Source organism: Micrasema longulum, unplaced genomic scaffold (genome assembly GCF_059751315.1).
Source record: "Micrasema longulum isolate JH-2025_06_02 unplaced genomic scaffold, ASM5975131v1 h1tg000284l, whole genome shotgun sequence".
Taxonomy (NCBI): Eukaryota; Metazoa; Arthropoda; class Insecta; order Trichoptera; family Brachycentridae; genus Micrasema; species Micrasema longulum.
The window spans coordinates 936,246-957,398 of NW_028277488.1; the positions used below are offsets into that span (position 1 = coordinate 936,246).

A 21,153-nucleotide genomic window follows, 5' to 3' on the forward strand; every position below is an offset into this window, starting at 1 on the left:
ATCTGGAAAAAATAGAAAAAGCGATGGTATAGCCTTTCACGAGGAAGCAAATTTTTTATCTTAATCAATGTTTATTTTATTTATTTATTTACACTATTTATCAAAATACAATTTAACGTTCACTTTGCCCAGCTTACAAGCGTACATACCCCATTCCAAGTTAGGCAATTACATTTTAATATATTATAATAGTTAACAAATTAATAGAGAGCACAGACAAATAAAATATAAACTTATACACATTTTGATACATATACATACATACACCCATGCGCATACACATACATACATTCATAAAAACATAGACAATTTATTTATGCGAAACTTCATAGTTGCCATCTATAAATATATTTTTTTATATTATTCCTTATTTTTTATATTTTATTTTCGACATCCCGTAAGAATCTCCAATCCATGCCATGCATCAACTTTTCTGACTCCTTACGACCAATGTCATGAAAGAGCGTGGTCAACACCTTCCGTAACTTGACAACACTCCCGTCTTTCCACGATTCTGGCAAAAGGTTATGGACCTTTTTGCATACGTATTAGTGTTGTCTCGATGCCAGAACAGTGTTGACCCCTTCACTTAGTATCAAATCCCTATTAAAGTATCTTGTATTATGGTTGTGGTTGACGCTTGGGTAAATGTCTCTATTTCAATATATACCGTTGAATAATATTCAGTACTCTGAATTCTTTGAAGAGCAATACTTGTATAAAATAGCTAATTTAATTATAAAAAACGTTTTATTGATATGTGACCAGTCGTAAGATATCTCTTGTCTCTCTCCTGCTCAGTTAGTTGCGCGTATAGTCAAACAATAAACAAAGGTGACGCGTATGCTTAAGGAAGCGACATACTGAATATAACACACAGCTCACCGATGTAAAAAGTCCATGCCTTTTACTGTACTACTTGTTTTGCTTGTCAAAGCCGACGTGACGATATTTGCTATCTCCGCTGGTCAATCCTTGTCCTTTGAGGACGACTTTTTAGCTCAGATTTATGTGGAATATTATATATTTATATATCATATCTGAATGATTAAAATTTAGTAAGGTATCCTGTGATAATGTCCTAACAAGACGAAACGCGTCACATTATACACTTGTATATTTAAAAAAGTAAAACTAGAATTAAATTCCATTAAAGAATTTTATTTTAGATACCTCACCGACAACATTTTTTCTAGAAATGGTCCCGTTTACTATTTTCCAAGATGTTGTGATTTGACGCAGTTGGATTATTTTCTATGGGGCGATGTTTAGTCCATGGTCTATGGAAACAAACCAATAAATCTTGAAGCATTGGAAACCGATGTAAAATTGAATATTTTGGAGGGAAATGACGCCAGATTTGTTTAAAAAAGGGTCCAAAGATTATGCCAACAGAATAACTGCTAAAAAGGTTATATATTTGTCGAATATCTGTCCGTGCCCAGGCGGATGAAGAATATAATTATTTGTCTGAAATAAAACCAAAACTCTAGACGATTGTTTTTGACTCGATGATTTGTATCATGTAAAAATCCTGAAAAAGGAAATCAAATGGGGATAAATCAGTCTCGTAGTGTAATTGTTGACTAGCTAATAAAAAAAATCGCGGTTCGAAAATTTGAAATTTAAAAAAAATTAAAAACAGTCATAAAATTTGTATTTGAAGCACTAACTTTGTGGTATTATCATAAAATAAATATAAAACACCTATATTTTTTCCACAAGTTTTTTTTTTTTTACGGATCGCTTTCAAAGCTACACAAGCTTCTTCGTCAAGGTGTACTTAAATAATGAATTCAATCCTATTTTATTTTCACATTGATTACTAAATATGACATCTTAAACATATGGAGCTAATAAGTTGTCTTTTTGTCATGTTGTTCTTTTAATGACGGCAACTATAAAGTGAGATGGATACGATTTTAATACTAGACAAGAGTGGACTTAAGGAAATGTTAATTATTTAGATATTTATTATTTTTTTCTTATTATAAATAGCTTTTTAAATTTTTAAGATTTCAAAGCTGTCTATTTTAGTATTTTATTTTCAACATGAAGAACTTTTAATCCAGTGTCTTTATTAAAATTATGATTTAAAGATCGTATCCATCGCACTTAACATTTCCTAGCATTAAAAGAAAAACGTGTTTATTAATGCTTCTTTTCTTATTTTTTAATGTTTTAAACTATTTTATACTGTAATATTAATATTCTACGAATTGTATATTTGAACAATGTGTGTAAATAAATAAATAAATAAACATGACAAAAGACTTGACTTATTAGCTCCATATCTATTTATACAATATTTAGTAATCACTGTAAAAATAAAATATGATAGAAGTGTGTGAGTGAGTGCCTATTGCTGAACCGAGTAAACATATTAAAATACAGTTTTTAATTGTGTAAGCATGCATATTTAAATAAGAAGTTTTTATTACGCACATATAAGATAAAATTGATTGATTATTGTAAGAAACCGTAGTATGAGTATCTATCAAATGCGAAATCGAGGCCATGTTTTTTTAATAAGCCTGTTAATTGTATTATACATGGTTGACTGTGGTTACGTATACGAATATGTGCTTTTGGCAGAGTTCACGGTTGAGAGGTTATGTCGCCAGACGGGTGTATAGAGCGGGCCGGCTAGGGATGTGAGGAGGGGAGGGGATTACATGTTCCGGCCAATTAGCGTCGGGCATTATTGTCACGTGTCTGTCAGCGGGGGTGACCGAAGCGACGCGACGACGGTTCTACGATTCAAAAATAGAACTTTTTGAATTTATTTTGTACTAGCGGACCCGACAGACGTTGTCCTGCCCTGCTTGCCTGCTATTAGCTAGTTGAACAAACATTTTTCGTAATTAATTACACACGTTATTTATTTTCGTCATTTTTAAGCTATTTATTTATTCGTAATAAGGATAAGTTTTTTTGTTTTATCTCTTCATGTGATTGGCTAAGAGCCCTCATGCTCAAATCAAAATCGTGCAAAAATTACTACTGAAAATAAAAATGCCTGATTGGGTAGTAAAGCGTGCAAAAACTGTCCGGATAAATGGAAAAAGACTTATCATTAATAAGTAAATGCCTAGATACTTGTTTATCATTAAATTCCAACATTATAAATTATTAATGTTCAAATAATGAATTAAAGTAGGTACCAAGGTAAGTGTTTATAGTTGAATTCCAAAACATTTATTATTTTTTTGAAATATAAAATTCTTTTTGCAACTGTCAACTCTGGTCTGTTTACAAACAGTGGTACATTAATTTCATGTAAGAATCAGTTTTTCAAAAATGAAACAAAAGTCAGTTAAAATTATAAAGGCATTACTAAAAATCCATTAAAAATTAGTCGAAATGTAGGAATTAAGAAATTGTAAGGAAATTAATCAATTCGGTATCCAATAAGTATAATTGTCGTTTGTAAACGTTACAATTCAAACTCTTTTAATATACAAAAAAAAACATCCTCTAATTTTTTTGTAATATGCATCTCAGTCGAATGCAACCCTGGAAAATCTAGGAAAACACAAACATGCTTCTAACTTTTTTCTACTCAATATATTAAAGATGTTATTATTTGTACACTCTAAGTACGTGAATTATTTTTTTTTACAAAAAACCGCACGTAAATCTGTCAAGCCATTTTTGAGTTTTTGCCAGAGACAACACGGCGGTTAATTTATATTTAAATATAGATAGAAGAAAGAAGATATTAAAATTTCCATAGGTGAAAAATTATTTTGAGTAGGAAATAAGGAATTAGGGCGTTTAGAATGCCTGGTAATTTTAAACAATGTTTTACTGTCATCGTTTTGCCTGGGTTTGAACAAATGCAAATTTCATGTGTCGGTGGTTGATGAAGACTACAGCTCTGTGTGTGAAATAAGACCATAACTCTGAAAGAAAGTTTCCGACTCGATGGCTGCTCTAAGGTAAAAATCTCGAGTTAGGAAATCGAGTGAATGACTACCATTCTCGAGGTCTTGTGTTTAATTCTTGGCATGGTGGATGTAAAATATTGATTTTTAAGCTTGTTCAAACTACGATACTTTATTGTTTTTAGACTGGCACCTGAAGTGTAGGACTGATCCCCTCACCTTTATTTAACAGATGATCGAAATACGTTGCATTTGGTTTAACAATGCAGTACACTATGCACTACTGGGTGCAGGAAGGGAAATTATGATAATAAGTAGTATTTAAATGCTTATAAGCACATTCTCAAAGCTCCTTAACTTCCATCCATAATTCCCAATAATTTTTTTTTTCCATATATTGATAATGTATCGTCTTAATAGTACTGGAACTAGACAGTCTTTCTAATCAAAGAGTAGAAAAACACTTTTGATTAGAATTTCCTTTATTTTCCACATATTTAGAATAATAACACTATCAAAACAGGGCGTAGATGTCAACTTGCGAAGAAAAGGCGTATAAAAAAAGAAAAAGCGAGGTCCGTATACGTGAAGAACATTCCAGAACATTCCAAAACATTCCAAAACATGAAATAAGTAGGTGTGTTCTTGAAATATAACTACACAGCAAATTAAAAAAATTAAGAGCTTCACATACGTATTGGATTGTTCAAAGAAATAAAGCCATACCCAAATATATTTTTCTTAAAGCGCCCTGTTTTACCTACACCCTCATAAATAAAGGTTTCGGCTATTTAACTTCACAAACATCAACAGATGAAAGAATTGAAGGAATATAGATGTTCTGGTATGGGCAGAATGGTGAATGTTACACAGTGTGTAAAGTGGCCACTTAAACCAGACATTGACAGGTCACAAACCCTGTAGATGCCTGGATTTCTATATTACCTTCTTGTAAATGTTCTTCATCTCTGTTGTAATATGTTAATATAAACAGGTCCCCGGGGAGTTGAATCAAACAAAAATATGGATAAACTCAAAATATTGTTAGCAATTTCCATGTATACATATGTCCTTAAAAATGCCTGTTGGGCGTGTATATAAATAAATAAATAAACCAGACCAAATTTGACGATTCATGGATCTTTAATTTATGGAATCCGAACAAACATAAATAATTGATCAAAGTTTCAATCGAAGTCCTATCTGTTTTGATTATTATCATTAGAACTTCGGTTCAATATAATTTCTAGATGTCTTTGTGTGGCTAAAGTTCTCGGCTGTGGGATGACGTATATTGATAAACTCCATCAGGACATCCAATGAACACAATTCGTGAACATTTATCATGTTTTTGTCCTACCTCTTGTTCAGAACTATTTGACGGAGGACGAACCAACCAAAAGATGAACTAAGCTTCACTAATGTTCAAAGTTAGAAACGCGTAACCACCGACAAAGTACTCCACAGCGCAAAAAGGCTAAAATCATCGATACCACCCGAAAATCATCACGAAACTTTATATCGTATTTTTGGCAATCCGCGAAATTCGCTTGTTTTCTTTTGGGTTGAGTTTTGAAGTTTATTAATGATAGTAAAAGTAGTACTCAGTTGAATATCTGGAAGTTTCTTTTGTGATTTCCAAACAACAAAATTATTCTACGAAAAGATAGGGCAGAGTGTTATAACGACTTTTTCACACTTTTATATTGTGTTACATATTTCGTCTTTATGATAAGAAAATTAGAACTAATAAACTTGTGAAAGAAATAAAATAAAAGTACTTTTTCTTTCACAGAGTTTTGTTCCGTAAAGAACAGAATAATGTTACTAATAGAAAATGAACTTACGTAGGGAAACGCGGGGCTAGTTGTTACGAGGGCAAGTTGTTACATTCTAAACGAGTCTCCCATCTCTAGGTTCTCTGACGTACATATCGCACAGCATGTCTAGGTATCGTGTTCAAAATGCTCGATGGAACGGCACTCTTGCCGGTCGTGCGTAATTTAAATAAAATCGATTATAGTGAATTTCGTATCTGCTCCGCAGTAATTTCTAATAAAAATATGTCAATCGAAGCTTAACTGGCAGTGCACAACGGAGTTTTAGTCCCAACACTTATGTATGGAAGTGAAACATGGAACTGGCAGAGGAAGGATGAAAGCCGAGTGAACGCGGTTGAAATGCGATCTCTTAGACGAATGTGTGGGAAATCAATGTATGACAGGGTTACGAATGATGAAATCAGGCGAGAGTGTAAATCTGAGACAAGTATAATTGATAAGATTCAGAAAGGGTCTCTGAGATGGTTTGGTCACGTAGAACGAATGGACGACGAGAGAATGGTAAAACAAGTATATATGGCAAAAATGAACGGCAACGTTAGACGAGGACGACCAAGGAAGACGTGGCATGATCAGATAAACCAAAATCTTAAGTCTGGTCATGTCAAAAGCAGACAGAACCGAAGGGCATGTATGACAAGATGTATGAATGTGGAAGAGGCTAGGAGTGTATGCCAGGATAGACGTGTGTGGCGGTCCATTCTCTCTGCCTACCCCTACGGGGAAATGGCGTGATGGTAGTAGTAGTAGTAGTAGTCGTATCTGAAAGTAACTGTCGTTGATTGATTTTGAAGATGAATTGTTTACAAGTATAAGAGGTAAGTTGATTCAAAGTAAATTGGTAAAACTCTACATGTCTCTGCTTACATTAAAATAATATATCGAAATAATAACACTTTCCGTCTTAATGCCGTAACAATTTGTTTTTATTTTGGGTCAGAGGGGCTAGTTGTTACAACAATGGGGGGGCAAGTTGTTACTGTAACAACTAGCTCCACAACATTTCCCTTTTACTTCAAATGGCATATTTGTATAAAATTATTGAACCATTCATCATTATCGTTTCAGATTTTATATAACAATGAGAAGACCAACAAAAGAGCAGCTCAAGAAGTAATAGAATAAATATTTATTCGAAGAGTTGCCGAAGCATACAAAGTTAATTTTATGACGTTACATCGTTACATAAAACGTCGAAAAAATGGTTCAACCATACCTAATATAATAGGTTACAACAAACCTTGGCAAATATTTTCTGTCGATCAGGAAAAGAAGCTTACAGTATACATAAGCTCATGCTATTATATCATTACATTTAATTATATATATTCTACATATTATTGTTAACAATAACATACAAGTATGATTTTTGTTTTAGTTCGTCACAACATGCCCACACCTTGTAACAATTTGCCCCTGTGTGGGGCACATTGCTACAGTTTTAATTTTTTAATTTTTTTTATTTATTTTTTATTTTTTATTTATTAATAAAACATATAAGACATGAATATCATGATATTATATTCCCAGGAGTTGTACGAGAAAACTCATTTGGGACGGTACATAAAAAAAATAGTACATTTCTTGTAACAATACATAGTATACATTTAAACAATAAAAATTAAAACAAATTTTAACAATCTATGAACTTAATATTAAAAAAGGAAAGAAAACATTTAAACAATCTGTGAACTTAATATTAAAGAAAAAAATAATAACATTCAAACAATCTGTGAACTAAATATTGGAAAATAAATATTTTATTTCTTTTGATTTACCCAAATATTTGATTTTGAGGGCCATTTTCAACGAGTTGTAAATAACTCACTATTGGAAAATGGAACCAAGTTGGGATAGAGTGGGATTCGAACCACGGACCTTTGCTCTGTGAGTCCGAGACACTAGCCACGGGACCACAAACCGATTGATATGTTTTTTGAAATGCTATAATTATTTTTGTGAACTCTGTATGAACACATGTAAATTGTTTTATCATACTTTAATATATGTACATTAAGATATAATCAATATGATGTGCTTCAAAATAAACAGTTATCAGATATTCAATCTTTTATTTTTTTGTAACAACTAGCCCCCCTTCCCCTAGGTATATTTTTTTTTCCGAATAAGAAATTATTATTTTACTAACTTTTGCCGTGGCTTCACTCACGTGAAATTTGGAAGAAAGTAGATAGGAAATGAATAAGTTTTTTTGTTTAGAAATAATAATTTTCCCCATAGAATGATATATTTTTAGACAGAAAGTAGCTTTTATCGATTGCCGGCCTTCCAATTACCACCATAAAAAAATACTACAACGCCAGCTAATGCAGCTAACTCCGGACGTCATCACCAAACTACATTCAAAATTACCCAAATCTTTAACAGACACAGCTATGAGAAATTACCTACATAAGTTTAAAATAAGGAACGATGACTTTTGTCCATACGATAATTAAAAAAAAATAAAATATTCAGTTATTTGGAACATCACAGAAAAAACCCAATTTATTTTAAATACAATAATAAATCACAAATGATAATAGATAGTTACGTTAGTTTAATAATATAGCAAATAATAATAATAATATTTGGCTGATTAATATAGAGGCATTTTTGTAAAAAATCACCTCAAGGGCGCATTACAATTGTATACCTAAACTTACATTCTAACTAATTCGGACCACGGACCTTTGGTCCGTGAGTCCGAGACACTAGCCACAGGACCACAACCCGATTTTAAAGTTGATTTTCTTTGACATGTATTTTCCCTAATACAAAAGTCCGATAGGTATTTTGGAGCCATTTCATGAAGGGATTTGAATACTGTCCAGAAAAGCTTGTATTTTATTATCTCTGGACTTTTTAACCAGTGCAAATCTCGAAGATGTTGTGAGATGTGAGAATATTTTTTTACTCCCGTAATAAGCCTTGCTGCTGCATTAAAAACAGATTGAAGTTAATTAGTTTGATATTTGTGTAAAAAGTCATTTGTCATTTGTGCAAAGTCTAAAAAGAAAAATTATAAGTTAGAAAAGGCTTTCCTAAGGGAAGACCCACTGTCTTGAAATGTGTTGACATCCGAGGTGATGCGATTAAGTTGCAAGATTGTTCTACCAACCGGCATAGCCATTGGCAGGTTGGTTCTGCATCGTGGTAGGTAAAACAATCGATGCGGTTTTTGTTATCAGGTACGAACATTCCTATATCCATCTGAATTTCTGAGTTATGTATGCGTCCAACATGGAAGAAGTGAACACTGAACACACAAATAAACGTCCCTTCCCCTCCATAATGACTGATGGCTTAGCATTCCCAGTAAAAAGTCCGTAGAGAATAGCCAAGGATAATATCCATACTCCTTTAGGTACAGATGGCGCAAAAATTTCTTCTGCACTCTCTCCACCATCAAAGAGTATCGAGCCTCATGTGGCGACCAAATAATGGAACTAAACTCCAAACGACTTCTTACCAAGGAATTAAACAATGCCCTCATAACCTGAGTGTTAGAAAAGATCTTGGTATTTACAGTGGGATGATATAGATTAACTATATGATAATATCTCCTTTAGAGTGTAGAACATCTGTTATTTCAATGCTCGTTTTCTAGCTTGCAACCACATGGTCTTGAAGCAAAATTCTGAAAAGATGGAAAATCCGTAACAGATGTTCACATTGTCATTAAAAGTAATTATCATGCGCCATTGTTCTTATAATTTGCAACATTGGTGATTGGACTCACCCAAGTAATTATCCAAAATCAATAATCAATAATCCCATATCCATGAATATGAATTGCAATTTTTTCATAGTACCATAGCATTGTACATGGAATGTAAGGCATGTTCTAGCTACAGGAGTGCCAAGCATATTTTTTTTTAAAGTACTACCAGCCAAAGAAAAATATGTATTAACAAAACGCACATTTACTGGCTGTGAATTTTAAAAATTTGTGGGAGGGGGGAGGTTATTTTATAAAAAAATCATATCTGGGTAAACACCCTTGATCAACCCTTAATTATATCCCATGCAATAATAAAAAATGTAGTGGAGATAAATCCCCCTTGTACTTTAGTGATTGGCTTATACTATACAATGTTTAAAGTTCCAGGTTTTTGGCTCTAAACTTTGTCGTTGGTTGATGTTAAAATATTGGCGGCCTCCGTGGTGTAGTGGTCATGACGGTTGACTCACGCACGGAAGGTTCCGGGTTCGATTCCCGGTGAGAACACAAAAAAATTAAAATGTCATTTTTCTCAAGCCTGGCTGCTCTGTGATGTAATTCACCACTGTAATTAGGCCTCCTGGCCTGTTGTGGTGCAAAAAAGTAAAATAATAATAATAATTTAAAAAAAAAATTAAAAAAAATAATGTCTTTTGTTCACAGTCATTGGAATAAGCATTAAAAACTAATGAGGTATTAAGACATTGCTCTTCCAATAGGAAGATACTTCGATATTTCCTTCTCTTTTTAGTTTGGTAAAAAAAAATTTTAGTCAGTCAATAAAACACCGAAGGGTCCATTTTGCTTATCTATTTGGAAAAATTTCATCATTTTATTTATAACGTTAAAAATATGTTTGTTTAGAACCTAAATTTCCGCACCACAAAATACCGACATTTACCAGAGATAAGGTTATGGGTCCAAATAATTCGTCGTTGCAATTTTACGAGAATTATTCACGGTTTAAATAAACGGTAACGCGATGCTTAGGGGTTGTAAACCGCCTCGAAATATCTTGAATATGAGCATAATTTGTCATTTCATATTATAAAAATAAAGCCCGAATTTTTCCCAAGAGGACTTCTAAAAACACACAAATTTTGAATATTTTTTTTTCTGTTCGTGTTGTTTATTTTTTAAGGTGTTAACATAAGTTGTATCTGTTTTTTTTTCCAATTTTAAAAATGAGCACTAAAAGTAAAACAAAATATCAAACGTTATACATCATCTGAAATATAATATTCTGCTCTACAATAAATTAAATGTGCTTTGCATTTATTATATTATTTATTTACAAATCTTCAAAATGGAAAGTTGAATGGACGAAAGTGAGCATTTCGACACCTGTTCTATGCCATTTGAAAGTACTCATATGTCGCCCTGTAAAGGGATCCGTAGAACATTTCTTACTATTGCATTGTCAGTTTTGAACTTAAAAAAAAACTGTAAAAAACATACTAATTTCATTCGACCAAAAATAATATTACCATTTCCTTTTCCGCACCTAGTAGTGTAAAGGGCACCGTATTGTGAACATCAGATATTTTAATCATCTTTTATACAAATATATTACAGATGATAATTCTGAACCGCTTGATAAGTTAAAGTTAAGCTCAGCAAAATATAATTAAATATCTCAAGTAGAAACCTCAGACAAAACTAACTCTTTCATACCGATAACCATAGAACTAACTATGGTTTTCATTGCCCTATGCCCAGAATTCTTAGCTCTGCCAACAAACATACCAGTAAACTTATAATTAGAAATCAAACACTGATTTGAGTCTACTGAACACTTTATTTTATTTTTACAAATATAAACATATAAAAATAAAAACTTCGTGACAATTGTTTCGCCTTATTAGGGCATTTTCAAACGAATGTGAAGATTATTTGGATTGAATGTCCTTATATAGTTATATAATTCAAGGTATTTAAGTAGAAAATAAAAATAATCTTATGAACTATAGCAAGTAAATTAATCATAATTGAGGGAAAAACCGATGGTTAAGGGTGAGGCTAAGTGTTTAATAGGTAATGGGGAATTTAGGTATTTGTATTTGAATTTCGGGGAAAATATAACAAAGTAAACATTTATTGACATACAAGTAATTGTGAGATAATTAATGAAGCCTTATAGTTTTGTAAATTTAGATAATTGTTGTCGAAAAAATATCAATAGTATTATAACAGGTTGCTGTTCATTTTAATTTTAAAACATGAATGAAATATTATGAGGACATTTATATAAACATAAATGTATTATTATACAATATTTCTATTTTTAAGAATTTCTTATCAAATATATCAATGCGATTGTAACATGATTCATCTATTAATTACGCGTCATACAGTCTATTTAAATATGTTTAATAGTGGTGAAGATATTAGGTTGGTTTGTTCATTTATTATTTTAAAATTAGGATTATTTCGATATTTATTAATTTCTAATTGTTCCTAATTATAAGTTTAAATATGGAGTTCTACAAAATAAACACCAAATCAATCAATAAACATACCAGTCTTGATTTCTTTGATAACAAGTTGTCTTCTTTCGTACGATCACTGAATCAAATTCAATTATAAACACCTCTCTTCCGCTTCCACTCCCACCAAGTCTACCATATACTATTATGTCTTTCTACTTTCCTTTATAATAATTTCTTTTAACATATTACAACAGAGATGAAGAACATTTAAGAGACGTTAATATAGATGTCCCGGCATCTACTTACCTACATTACCAGGCAATTTGCAAATGAATTTGTAAGTAGCCATAACGTATCCATAACTCAAAAAATGAATTATTTTTCTATCTATCAGATTGTCGAAGAAATCAAAATGGACATTTCGTTAGTGTTGTCAGGATAGTAATTTTTTTTACTCTAGTTTGCACATCTAATGAGAAAACTAATGAAAATTGGACCTCAGATTAAACAACTCTATGGTGGACATTAGACCGACATTATCTTTAAAACATCAAATATTATTTAACATGAAATAAAAATATCCGTTTTATGTAAAATAAAATTTATTATATATTTTAAGTTCAAAGTTCATTAATTCAACTACATTTATTAAATGACTCTTTACTTATCTACTCTGTTGAGTCAATCAATGTTTCCGCGTGCACAAGAAAATTTTGGAGAAATTAATAGATTGCCTTTTTTTTACCGTACATTTGCGTTATGATTGTATTTTTTCCCATCGTGCAACATTACGTGGCGACATCACGAATTCGCGTGGCAAAAGTGGGGCATAGTAGGGAAATTTTGGACACAGTCCGACGTATTCGAATATGATTCTACTCTTCTTCTGGACTATTCTTAATTCTATGCAATAAACACAAATATACCCAAACGGTGAGACAGCGTTTTATTGTAGAAACTCAAAATGCAGTCACATTTCACCAGTTTATATACGTTACATCTTTAGCTTCCAATTTTTTTCCAAACAAACAAAACCGCACCCAACTGCACTGGCTGTCTCTTCTATCACCTCTTCACAATATCTAGAATAATCCCACTTCGACTGTTTATTTAAGAGAGTTCTCTGACTTCTATCACAACACGGGCTATATCTTAGTTTGACTAACGAGACAACCCCTTCAACCCCATCCACAGCTCTTATTTTTTTAAACTTCTCTTTCACAGTTGTAGCTGATCAATTGTGGAATAATCTACCCAGTAATGTCAAATCCATCCCTTTTTTATTCACATTGAAATCTAAATCTTGAAGTCTAAATTCTAAAACAATCTGCCATTCTTATCAGTATCTAATCTGTCAGTAGTAGAAAAGATTTCAGAGCACCTAAATTGACACGTGGAGCAATTTATATCTTTCTGGTCTTACTTTTGCAAGGCAAACCATCTGCTCTTCTTTTTTTAGCCACATTACTGGCCCAATTGTTTAGATCAGGTTTTTGCTACCTTTTTATGGTTCAATAACCATACCTAACTAAGCTCTTCCTACACCAGAACACACAGTCACAAAAAAACAATATTTTACCCTGAATCGGTGGATAAAACTGTGTCCACTTTTCTATTAAACTGAAACTAGGTCTCTTAAATATTGTCAGGACTATAGTTTTTTCCTCGCGAGTTCATTTTTACCAAATCCTGTCACAGTGCATCCGACTGTAGAAGAAAACACTTAAAGATCACGCCAAAATACCACAGAGGCATGTTACTGACACCCACTCAAAGCAAATTTAAAAGGCATACTGAACTGAACTGAACGAAAGTGCAACCTGTCAAAACAAATTTGCATTGCTTATCCTTTTCTTGCAATATTCACATGATCGTCATGTTGGTTAAATTATACTGCGTAAACCAGCTAAGAGTCGTTTAATCGGTTTTGCATGTTAGCAATGAATGTTAAAATTCTAATTTTTGGTGAACTATTTATGATTATTGCAATAAAGACGGTTCTCACAGAACAGTTTCTATGGCAGCTTAGTGAAAACAATTGTCTTGTAAACCCGTTTAAATGGTTCTAGCACATTTTTCATGAATATCTAAAGAACATTTCATAACATAAATCTAAAAACAAAGTATAAATGCTCGTTTCTTTCTTCAAGCCAACATTACTAGAAATATATGTAGTAAAGGTATTTAAGCTATTTTATTGGTCTAGTATTGGTATATTAGCTTCATTTATAATGTTTTACAATTAATTAACTCCTGTGCTAGTTGACATATCGGTTAGCCGGTTTTACCAGTTGATAGAGCACGAAAAACTATGCATAGCTGGGTCAATAGTTCATTTTTCGTAAAATTGTCATTTAGTCGGTTTTCGCAGTAAACCCTCGATATTTCATCTTGCCTAGTTTTTAAACACCGCACAAAATACATGTTTCACCAAATAAATAATGCATGCTAAGCATTGCATTAAGATGTATTAATATCAAATCAATATAGATTACCAAGATTTAAACAGATGTAATCTTTTTTATTTTATTTTTTAATTAAGTTTTATTTATTCAGAAAAACAACAGCAATACAAAAAATGTACTTAGCATTATAAAAATAAAAAAAAGCTAAATCAGTTTTCCAAATAAATACAATTAAAAAAATTCTGTTCAACTGAACCTAACTAGATATTAATACATGTAGAAGTGCATATGCGCGAATTTTTGTGTGTGAGGATGCGTGGGTAAGTGAGTTGTGTGTGGTTTTAGTAGGTATGTGAATATGTGTGTGAGTGTATATGGATGTGAGGGTGGGTTTGTGGACGGAGTGAGTGTGATGATCAATTGTTCTAATGGTTTTTATCCCATTAAAATTGACACTACAAAAATATAAAAAAGGAGTAGAAAGCCTGTTTTGAAAAATTTACAAGAATAGATTTTGGTTTCTGACTTTCTTGAAGCGATAAACAGGCGTAATAGATTTAAATTTATTGTACTCACGTCTACATTGACGCTTCCATTCTTACGAGATTATATCGCTTCGGCCTGGCGATATTTGATCTTTCTCAAAAGGATCTTTGATGACGCGGTTTTCAACATTTTTGTTGCCAGATTATGGGTCAATGTTTGCCGACACTATAAAATATACTGCCGGAAACGTAAGTATTTGCGCGGTGCTCAAAAACGGGGCAATATTAAATATATACGTTACATTATACATATCGACATGTTAAAAAAGAAATATGGTGAAAAAAACTCAGTACAACTTATTATTTACTCAGTACTTATTTACAGCGAGGTACTGAAGCAATATGTAATATGTAATATGCGGCTACATTACCAACAAAATGATGGGAGGCTCCCTTAGCGGCAATCGTCTTAGACTTTTATAACTCCACTTTATATGCAAATAAGGAACATCGCGTAAAAACGAATTGCAACATCTTTTAAGAGTACGAAATAAAAAGCCGAAAAAGTTTCGCCGTGTTTACCGCGTGTCACGGCTGTGAAGATACGCCCGATATGTTTTTGTAATTCTAACCAAGGGCGAATGACTGTGAAACTTAAATTGACAATAAAATGTTTGTAACTCAAAATTTATTTTCATTTCTTCTGTTTTTTGCGAAAAAAAGAAAATAAGCGTATGCAGAGTTATGTGAATTTCAAACAACATAAATAATCTTACAACAGAGATGAAGAACATTTAAGAGAAGGTAATATGGAGGCATAGTCATCTACAGGGCTTATGACCTTCCACCCATATTCAAACTTCGTCAATTCTTTCATCTGATGATGTTTGTAAAGTTAAAGAGCTGAAACCTTTTTTCACGCGGGTGAGATTCATCTAATTAAATTATTTCACCGGCATACTAGACAACGCCTGAAAATCTTATTTTTTAAATTTCTATACTTCTTCTTGGACCAGGTGGATTTATCAACAATATTTTGAGTTAGTCCAAATTTTTGTAGACAAGGACTGGATTCAACTCCCTGGGAACTGTTAATATTAATATATAACAATAGATATGAAGAACGTTTTAGAGAAGGTAATATAGAAGTCTAGGCATCTACAGGGCTTATGACCTGTCGTTGGCTGGTTTAAGTGGACACTTTACACACGATGTAATATTTACCGTTCCGCTCATATTTAAACACCTATACTCCTTCAATTCTTTCATCTGTTGATGTTTGTAAAGTTAAAGATCTAAAACCTTTATTCACGCGGGTGAGATTCTTCTAATTGAATTATTTCACCTACATACTAGGCAACGCCGAAAAATCTTATTTTTTCAATTTCTATACTTCTTCTTGGACCGGGTGGATTTTTCCAACAATATTTTGAGCTAGTAAAATTTTTTGTAGATAAGAACTGGATTAATCTTCCTGGGGAGCTGTTAATATTAACATATTACATCAGATATGAAAAACATTTTTGAGAAGGTAAAAATAGAAGTCTAGGCATCTACAGGACTTATGACCCGTCATTGGCTGGCTTAAGTGCCAACTTTACACACTGCGTAACATTTACCATTCCGCCCATATTCGAACATCTATACTCCTTCAATTCTTTCATCTGTTTATGTTTGTGATGTTAAAGAGCTGAAACATTTATTCACCCGGGTGAGATTCGTCTAATTGAATTATTTCACCTACATACTAGGCAACGCATGAAAATCTTATTTTTTCTATATTGCCTTCTCTAAAATGTTCTTCATGTCTGTTGTAATTTGTAAATTTTAACAGCTCCCCAGGGAGTTGAATCCAGTCCTTGTCAACAAAAATTTGGACAAACATAAAATGTTGTACATCAATTATCACCTACGCAATTAATTCTTCTTCTTATCTCTTCTCTTCCCGGTGGTGGTTGGAAATCATCGCAGCAATTCTCACTTTGTTGCTGCTGCCCTGAACAAGGACTCAGTGCTGCAATGGAACCAGTCATGCAAATTCTTTGGCCAAGAGATGTCCTTTTAACCTGCACTGCGTCTTTCTTCAATACTTCCCTCTAGAATGACTTGTAAAATGTAATATTTTTCGCTTCTCATTACATGTCCAAAGTACACAAGTTTCAGTACCTCTTCGTCTTTTTCCCCCTGTCGGAGAACGTCATCGATTCGGACTCTGTCCACCCAGGAGATTTTTGTTTTCTTAAAGTGGCTTGGGTGAGTGTCCGCGTTTTGACGCCGTTAAAAAGTACTGAGAAGACGTAACATCGTACAATGCGCATTTGGAGGACTTAATTAAAGTCTTTACTGCAACGAGGTCACGCATCCTGAATTGCAGTCTCGCGCCATCACTGTTCAGACTTTGATCTCATTTGAGTGATTCCATTTATCATTCAGCCAGCATCATAATATACACTTTGATGGACTTGCTCAATAACCTGCGCTCTAATATTTAAAGCAATTGGGAAAGTTTTTGACATTTTCCAAATAAACATTCATTCGGTCTTATAAATACTCATTTCTAGCCCTTTACACAAACTAGCCGTGTATACGTTGTCCAATGATAGCTGCAGGCTTTTCATACTTTCTGTAAGACAGACAGTATCATCCACGTATCGGATATTATCTATAATTTGTCCATTTATGCTAACACAATGAATATTTAATTATTTTTTGTACGTTTGTTAATTGCCTCCGGGGTAGGCCTAAAAGGATAAGCAAAGGAGAAAACGATAATAATAATTGGAATGATTAACATAGTGCAATTTTTGAGAAAAATCACCTCAAAGGAGCTTTTCAATTTTACTTATTTCTATACATATCATGGTTTCTGATTTTAAATTTAAGGGTACCTATGATTTTGTTTTTTTTTATTTGATTTTTTTTTGCACCACAACAGGCCAAGAGGCCCAATAATTGTAGTGAATTACATAACAAAACACCCAGGCTTAAAAAATATATATTGTAATTTTTTTTTGTGTTATCACCGGGAATCGAACCCGGAACCTTCCGTACGTGGGTCAAGCGTCTTGACCACTGCGCTTCTGAGGCCGCGATGATAAACGAAAGAATTTTCGAGATCAAAATGGCCAGTTGACATTTCGATCGTAATGGGAATACCTAATACCCACTGAATAAATTGCGCTATATTTTATGAACTTTTGTATAAGTTATGTATTTAAGTAATGGATAATAATAGCTGCATAATCTGATACATCACGAAGTTAATAATAATCGTCGTGTCAGTTTATTTCATAAAAGAGATATGTTGTATTATACAGAACTACAAAAAAATATCAGTATGTATTACTTACATTTTATTATGTACTATGTAGGAACAAACATTTTTTTTATAGCTTACCTGTAAATAAAATCACCGTTTGCCACTGCCTTCTTGACATAGATTCCTAGCGTCTTCTACACTCATACATATTGTCATAAATTTCCTTCGATTGTATCTACTTTAAAAATGACCAGGCACGAGATTTGGGTTTATCTGATGCTACGTCTTTTTTGGTCGCCTCATCAAACGTTACATTCATTCTTGTCATATAAACTCGATAGAATCTATTTAAAGAAAAAGTACCCTTTGTATAAGTCCCAAATTTCTTACCCACGCTCATATTTGGTAATAAATAAGATTGCAAAAAAATATCAATTTTGGGAAGGATCAGAAGATTTATTGATAAGGACTCCTGCAAAACTATTTACAAAGCAATTATTGAACCACACGTTAACTACTGTAGTAGCATTTTATTTTTATCAAACAAAGAAAACATAGATAAACTAACTGTATTACAAAATAAAGCCTTTAGAATCATTTTGAAAAAAAGGGGTAAAGTCGATGGTAAATGAAATGAAATTATTAACATATAAACAAAGAATATTTTACAATACAATGATATTTGTTCATAAAATTATAAACTCTAATAAAAAAACAGAATTTTGGAAAAAAATTGATCGGAACCAGCATGAACACGATCACAATACTAGAGAAAAGAACAAAATTAGACTTCCATTTAGGAAAAAGGCAAAGTCACAAAATTCAATTTTATTTAAAGCAATTAAAAAGTATTACGAAATGGAAAAAAATATTTATGAAGAAAAAAACATATCAAAATTTGAAATAATGGTCAAGACATATGTGATAAACAATTTATAAATTAAATATATTTTCAATGTTATTATTAGAACACACATAACAATATGTATGATATGTGTGCCCTACTTTAAGATTTAAATGAATAAATGAAATAAATATTTAAATAACGAGCATCTTTTTACTTTTTTACATTTCAAATACCTGAATAAACGCAGCGTTTTTTTCGCTATAAAATTTCTCTATGAAATATTAAACTATAAAGTAAATACTAACCTTCCTAATAAAATACAAATAAATTCAGAATTGAGAACCCTCATACATCGGGAAATATATGTGTTTAACCATTTATTTGTCATCCATTCGTTTTACACAACCAAACCCTCTCAGCCGCCTTTTCTCAATCCTATCAATCACGTCAGCATCATCATTTCATTTCTGCACCTAATGGTGCATAGGGCACTGCATCGGTACACTTACCGCAGCTTAATGCGCATTTTTGTTACATGGAGCTAAGATGATCAGTCGTACAGTAGCGTAAAAACGCCTTTTTATGGGAATATTTCATGTTAAACATGTCGGAAATAGAATTTTAGACTTCTTGCATGGTAGGCTAATACGCTGACCACTACACCACGAGGCCAACGAGACCTGTCAATTATATTTTTCTCACATTTGCACTTCCGTCTGTTGTACATTGATTTCCCACACATGCGTCTAAAATATCGCATTTTGACGGCGTTTATTCTGTTTTTATCCTTTCTCTGCCAGTTCCGTGTTTCACTACCATAAGTAAATTTTAGAACTAAAATTATTTTGTGCGTAGCGATATATTATATATAGCGATAGATTATACAAGCGAATGAATTTTAAAACACAACGTTACCTCCGGCGAAGGATTTCCATGTCCAGCACAGTGTATCTTGGCTCCCGTGTTGTTGGCAAAGTCCACTTTATGTGGTGGTTCCACTAGGAACTGGGGTCCTTGAAGATCACCATGGACAAAAGATACTGAAACAAGAGAAACAACAATAAGAAGGATGAAGTTACTTTTGAAAAAAAAACAAAGTTGGTATTTAAAACATTGGTGTTCTGTTATTGTCTGCAGATATATATTTACATAATATATTTTTTCCCTTTTTTATTATTTTATTTATTGGAGATATAAACAGAAAAACATGTAAAAAAAAACAAACAAAATATAAAGAGAGCTTAACTAATGACAGATATGCACTGAAATATGCATAAATAAAGAGAAGTTCAAACTTTCAGTAGGGTCGCAATAACATCACATCTTGCTGGAGGTTGTGATTCTATAATTTATTTATATATTTTTTTATTTTATTTATTTGGGATGTCAACAGTAATACGTGTAAAGAAATATAACAAATAAAATATACAGAGAATAAAACCAATGCCAGATATCCACATAAATACATGAAATACTCGTACAATACATGTGAGTGTGTTTGTGTGAGTGTAAGTGTGTGAGAGGGTGGGTGGGTGGGTATTATAATGGAATGAAGGTGGACATTTGTGTAAATATTATTGCGCAAGTGTCTGCTGTCTAAAAAATGTCCAGTTGAATTCCACCGGCAAGACTACTGACTAGTCCAACTCGTTAGCATCCACGTTTCGAACCCTGGGCAATGGGATCACACTCAACGGTGTGATCACAGCAGATAACGAGAGGATGAAAGGCGAGGTTTTGGCGCCTCTAAACCGGAACCAACCAGCTAAGGGAAGGTAACCCCGACAGAAAAATCAACTAGAAAAAACAACGGGAAACCACTCTGGTCATCTTTTCACAGGAATCACTATTGTGAGTGCATCCAATAAGCAGTTCTCCTGGCTGCGGAATATAAAAGTGGCGCAGGATCTTGATGCTTTCGCTGTAGTGATCGTCAACACCGAGGGGCATCCTGACAAGGCACCATGCAAAAGTCAACTGATGAAAGGGTTGAAGAAGTGTGGATGTTAAACATAGGCAGAATAGTGAATGTTACACAGTGTGTAAAGTGGCCATTTAAACCAGCCAAAGACAGGTCATAAGCCCTGTAATGCCTAGACTTCCATATTTCCTTCTCAAAAATGTTTTTCCTCTCTGTTGCAACAAATTGATATGTAAATAACTGCCTAGGAAGGAATTCCAGCCAGTCTGCGAACATTTGGACATACTCAAATTATTGCAGTATAATAAGAGTATAATATTACTTTAACACTTTGAGCACCGGCCGAATACAAACA

The 21,153-nt window shown here is 32.9% G+C and overlaps 1 protein-coding gene across 1 annotated transcript in view; it reads right to left on the bottom strand.

Moving 5' to 3' along the window:
- The window catches only part of Dscam4 (Down syndrome cell adhesion molecule 4), a 226,023-nt gene extending 205,196 nt beyond the window's left edge, over positions 1 to 20,827 (bottom strand). Inside the window, exons 1-2 of the mRNA XM_088224468.1 lie at positions 20,716 to 20,827; positions 19,793 to 19,917 (exon numbers count right to left, since the gene is read on the bottom strand). Of these exons, the coding sequence (XP_088080594.1) occupies positions 19,793 to 19,917; positions 20,716 to 20,827 (237 nt within the window). The remainder of the gene's footprint in view (positions 1 to 19,792; positions 19,918 to 20,715) is intronic.
- Positions 20,828 to 21,153: the final 326 nt, after the last annotated feature.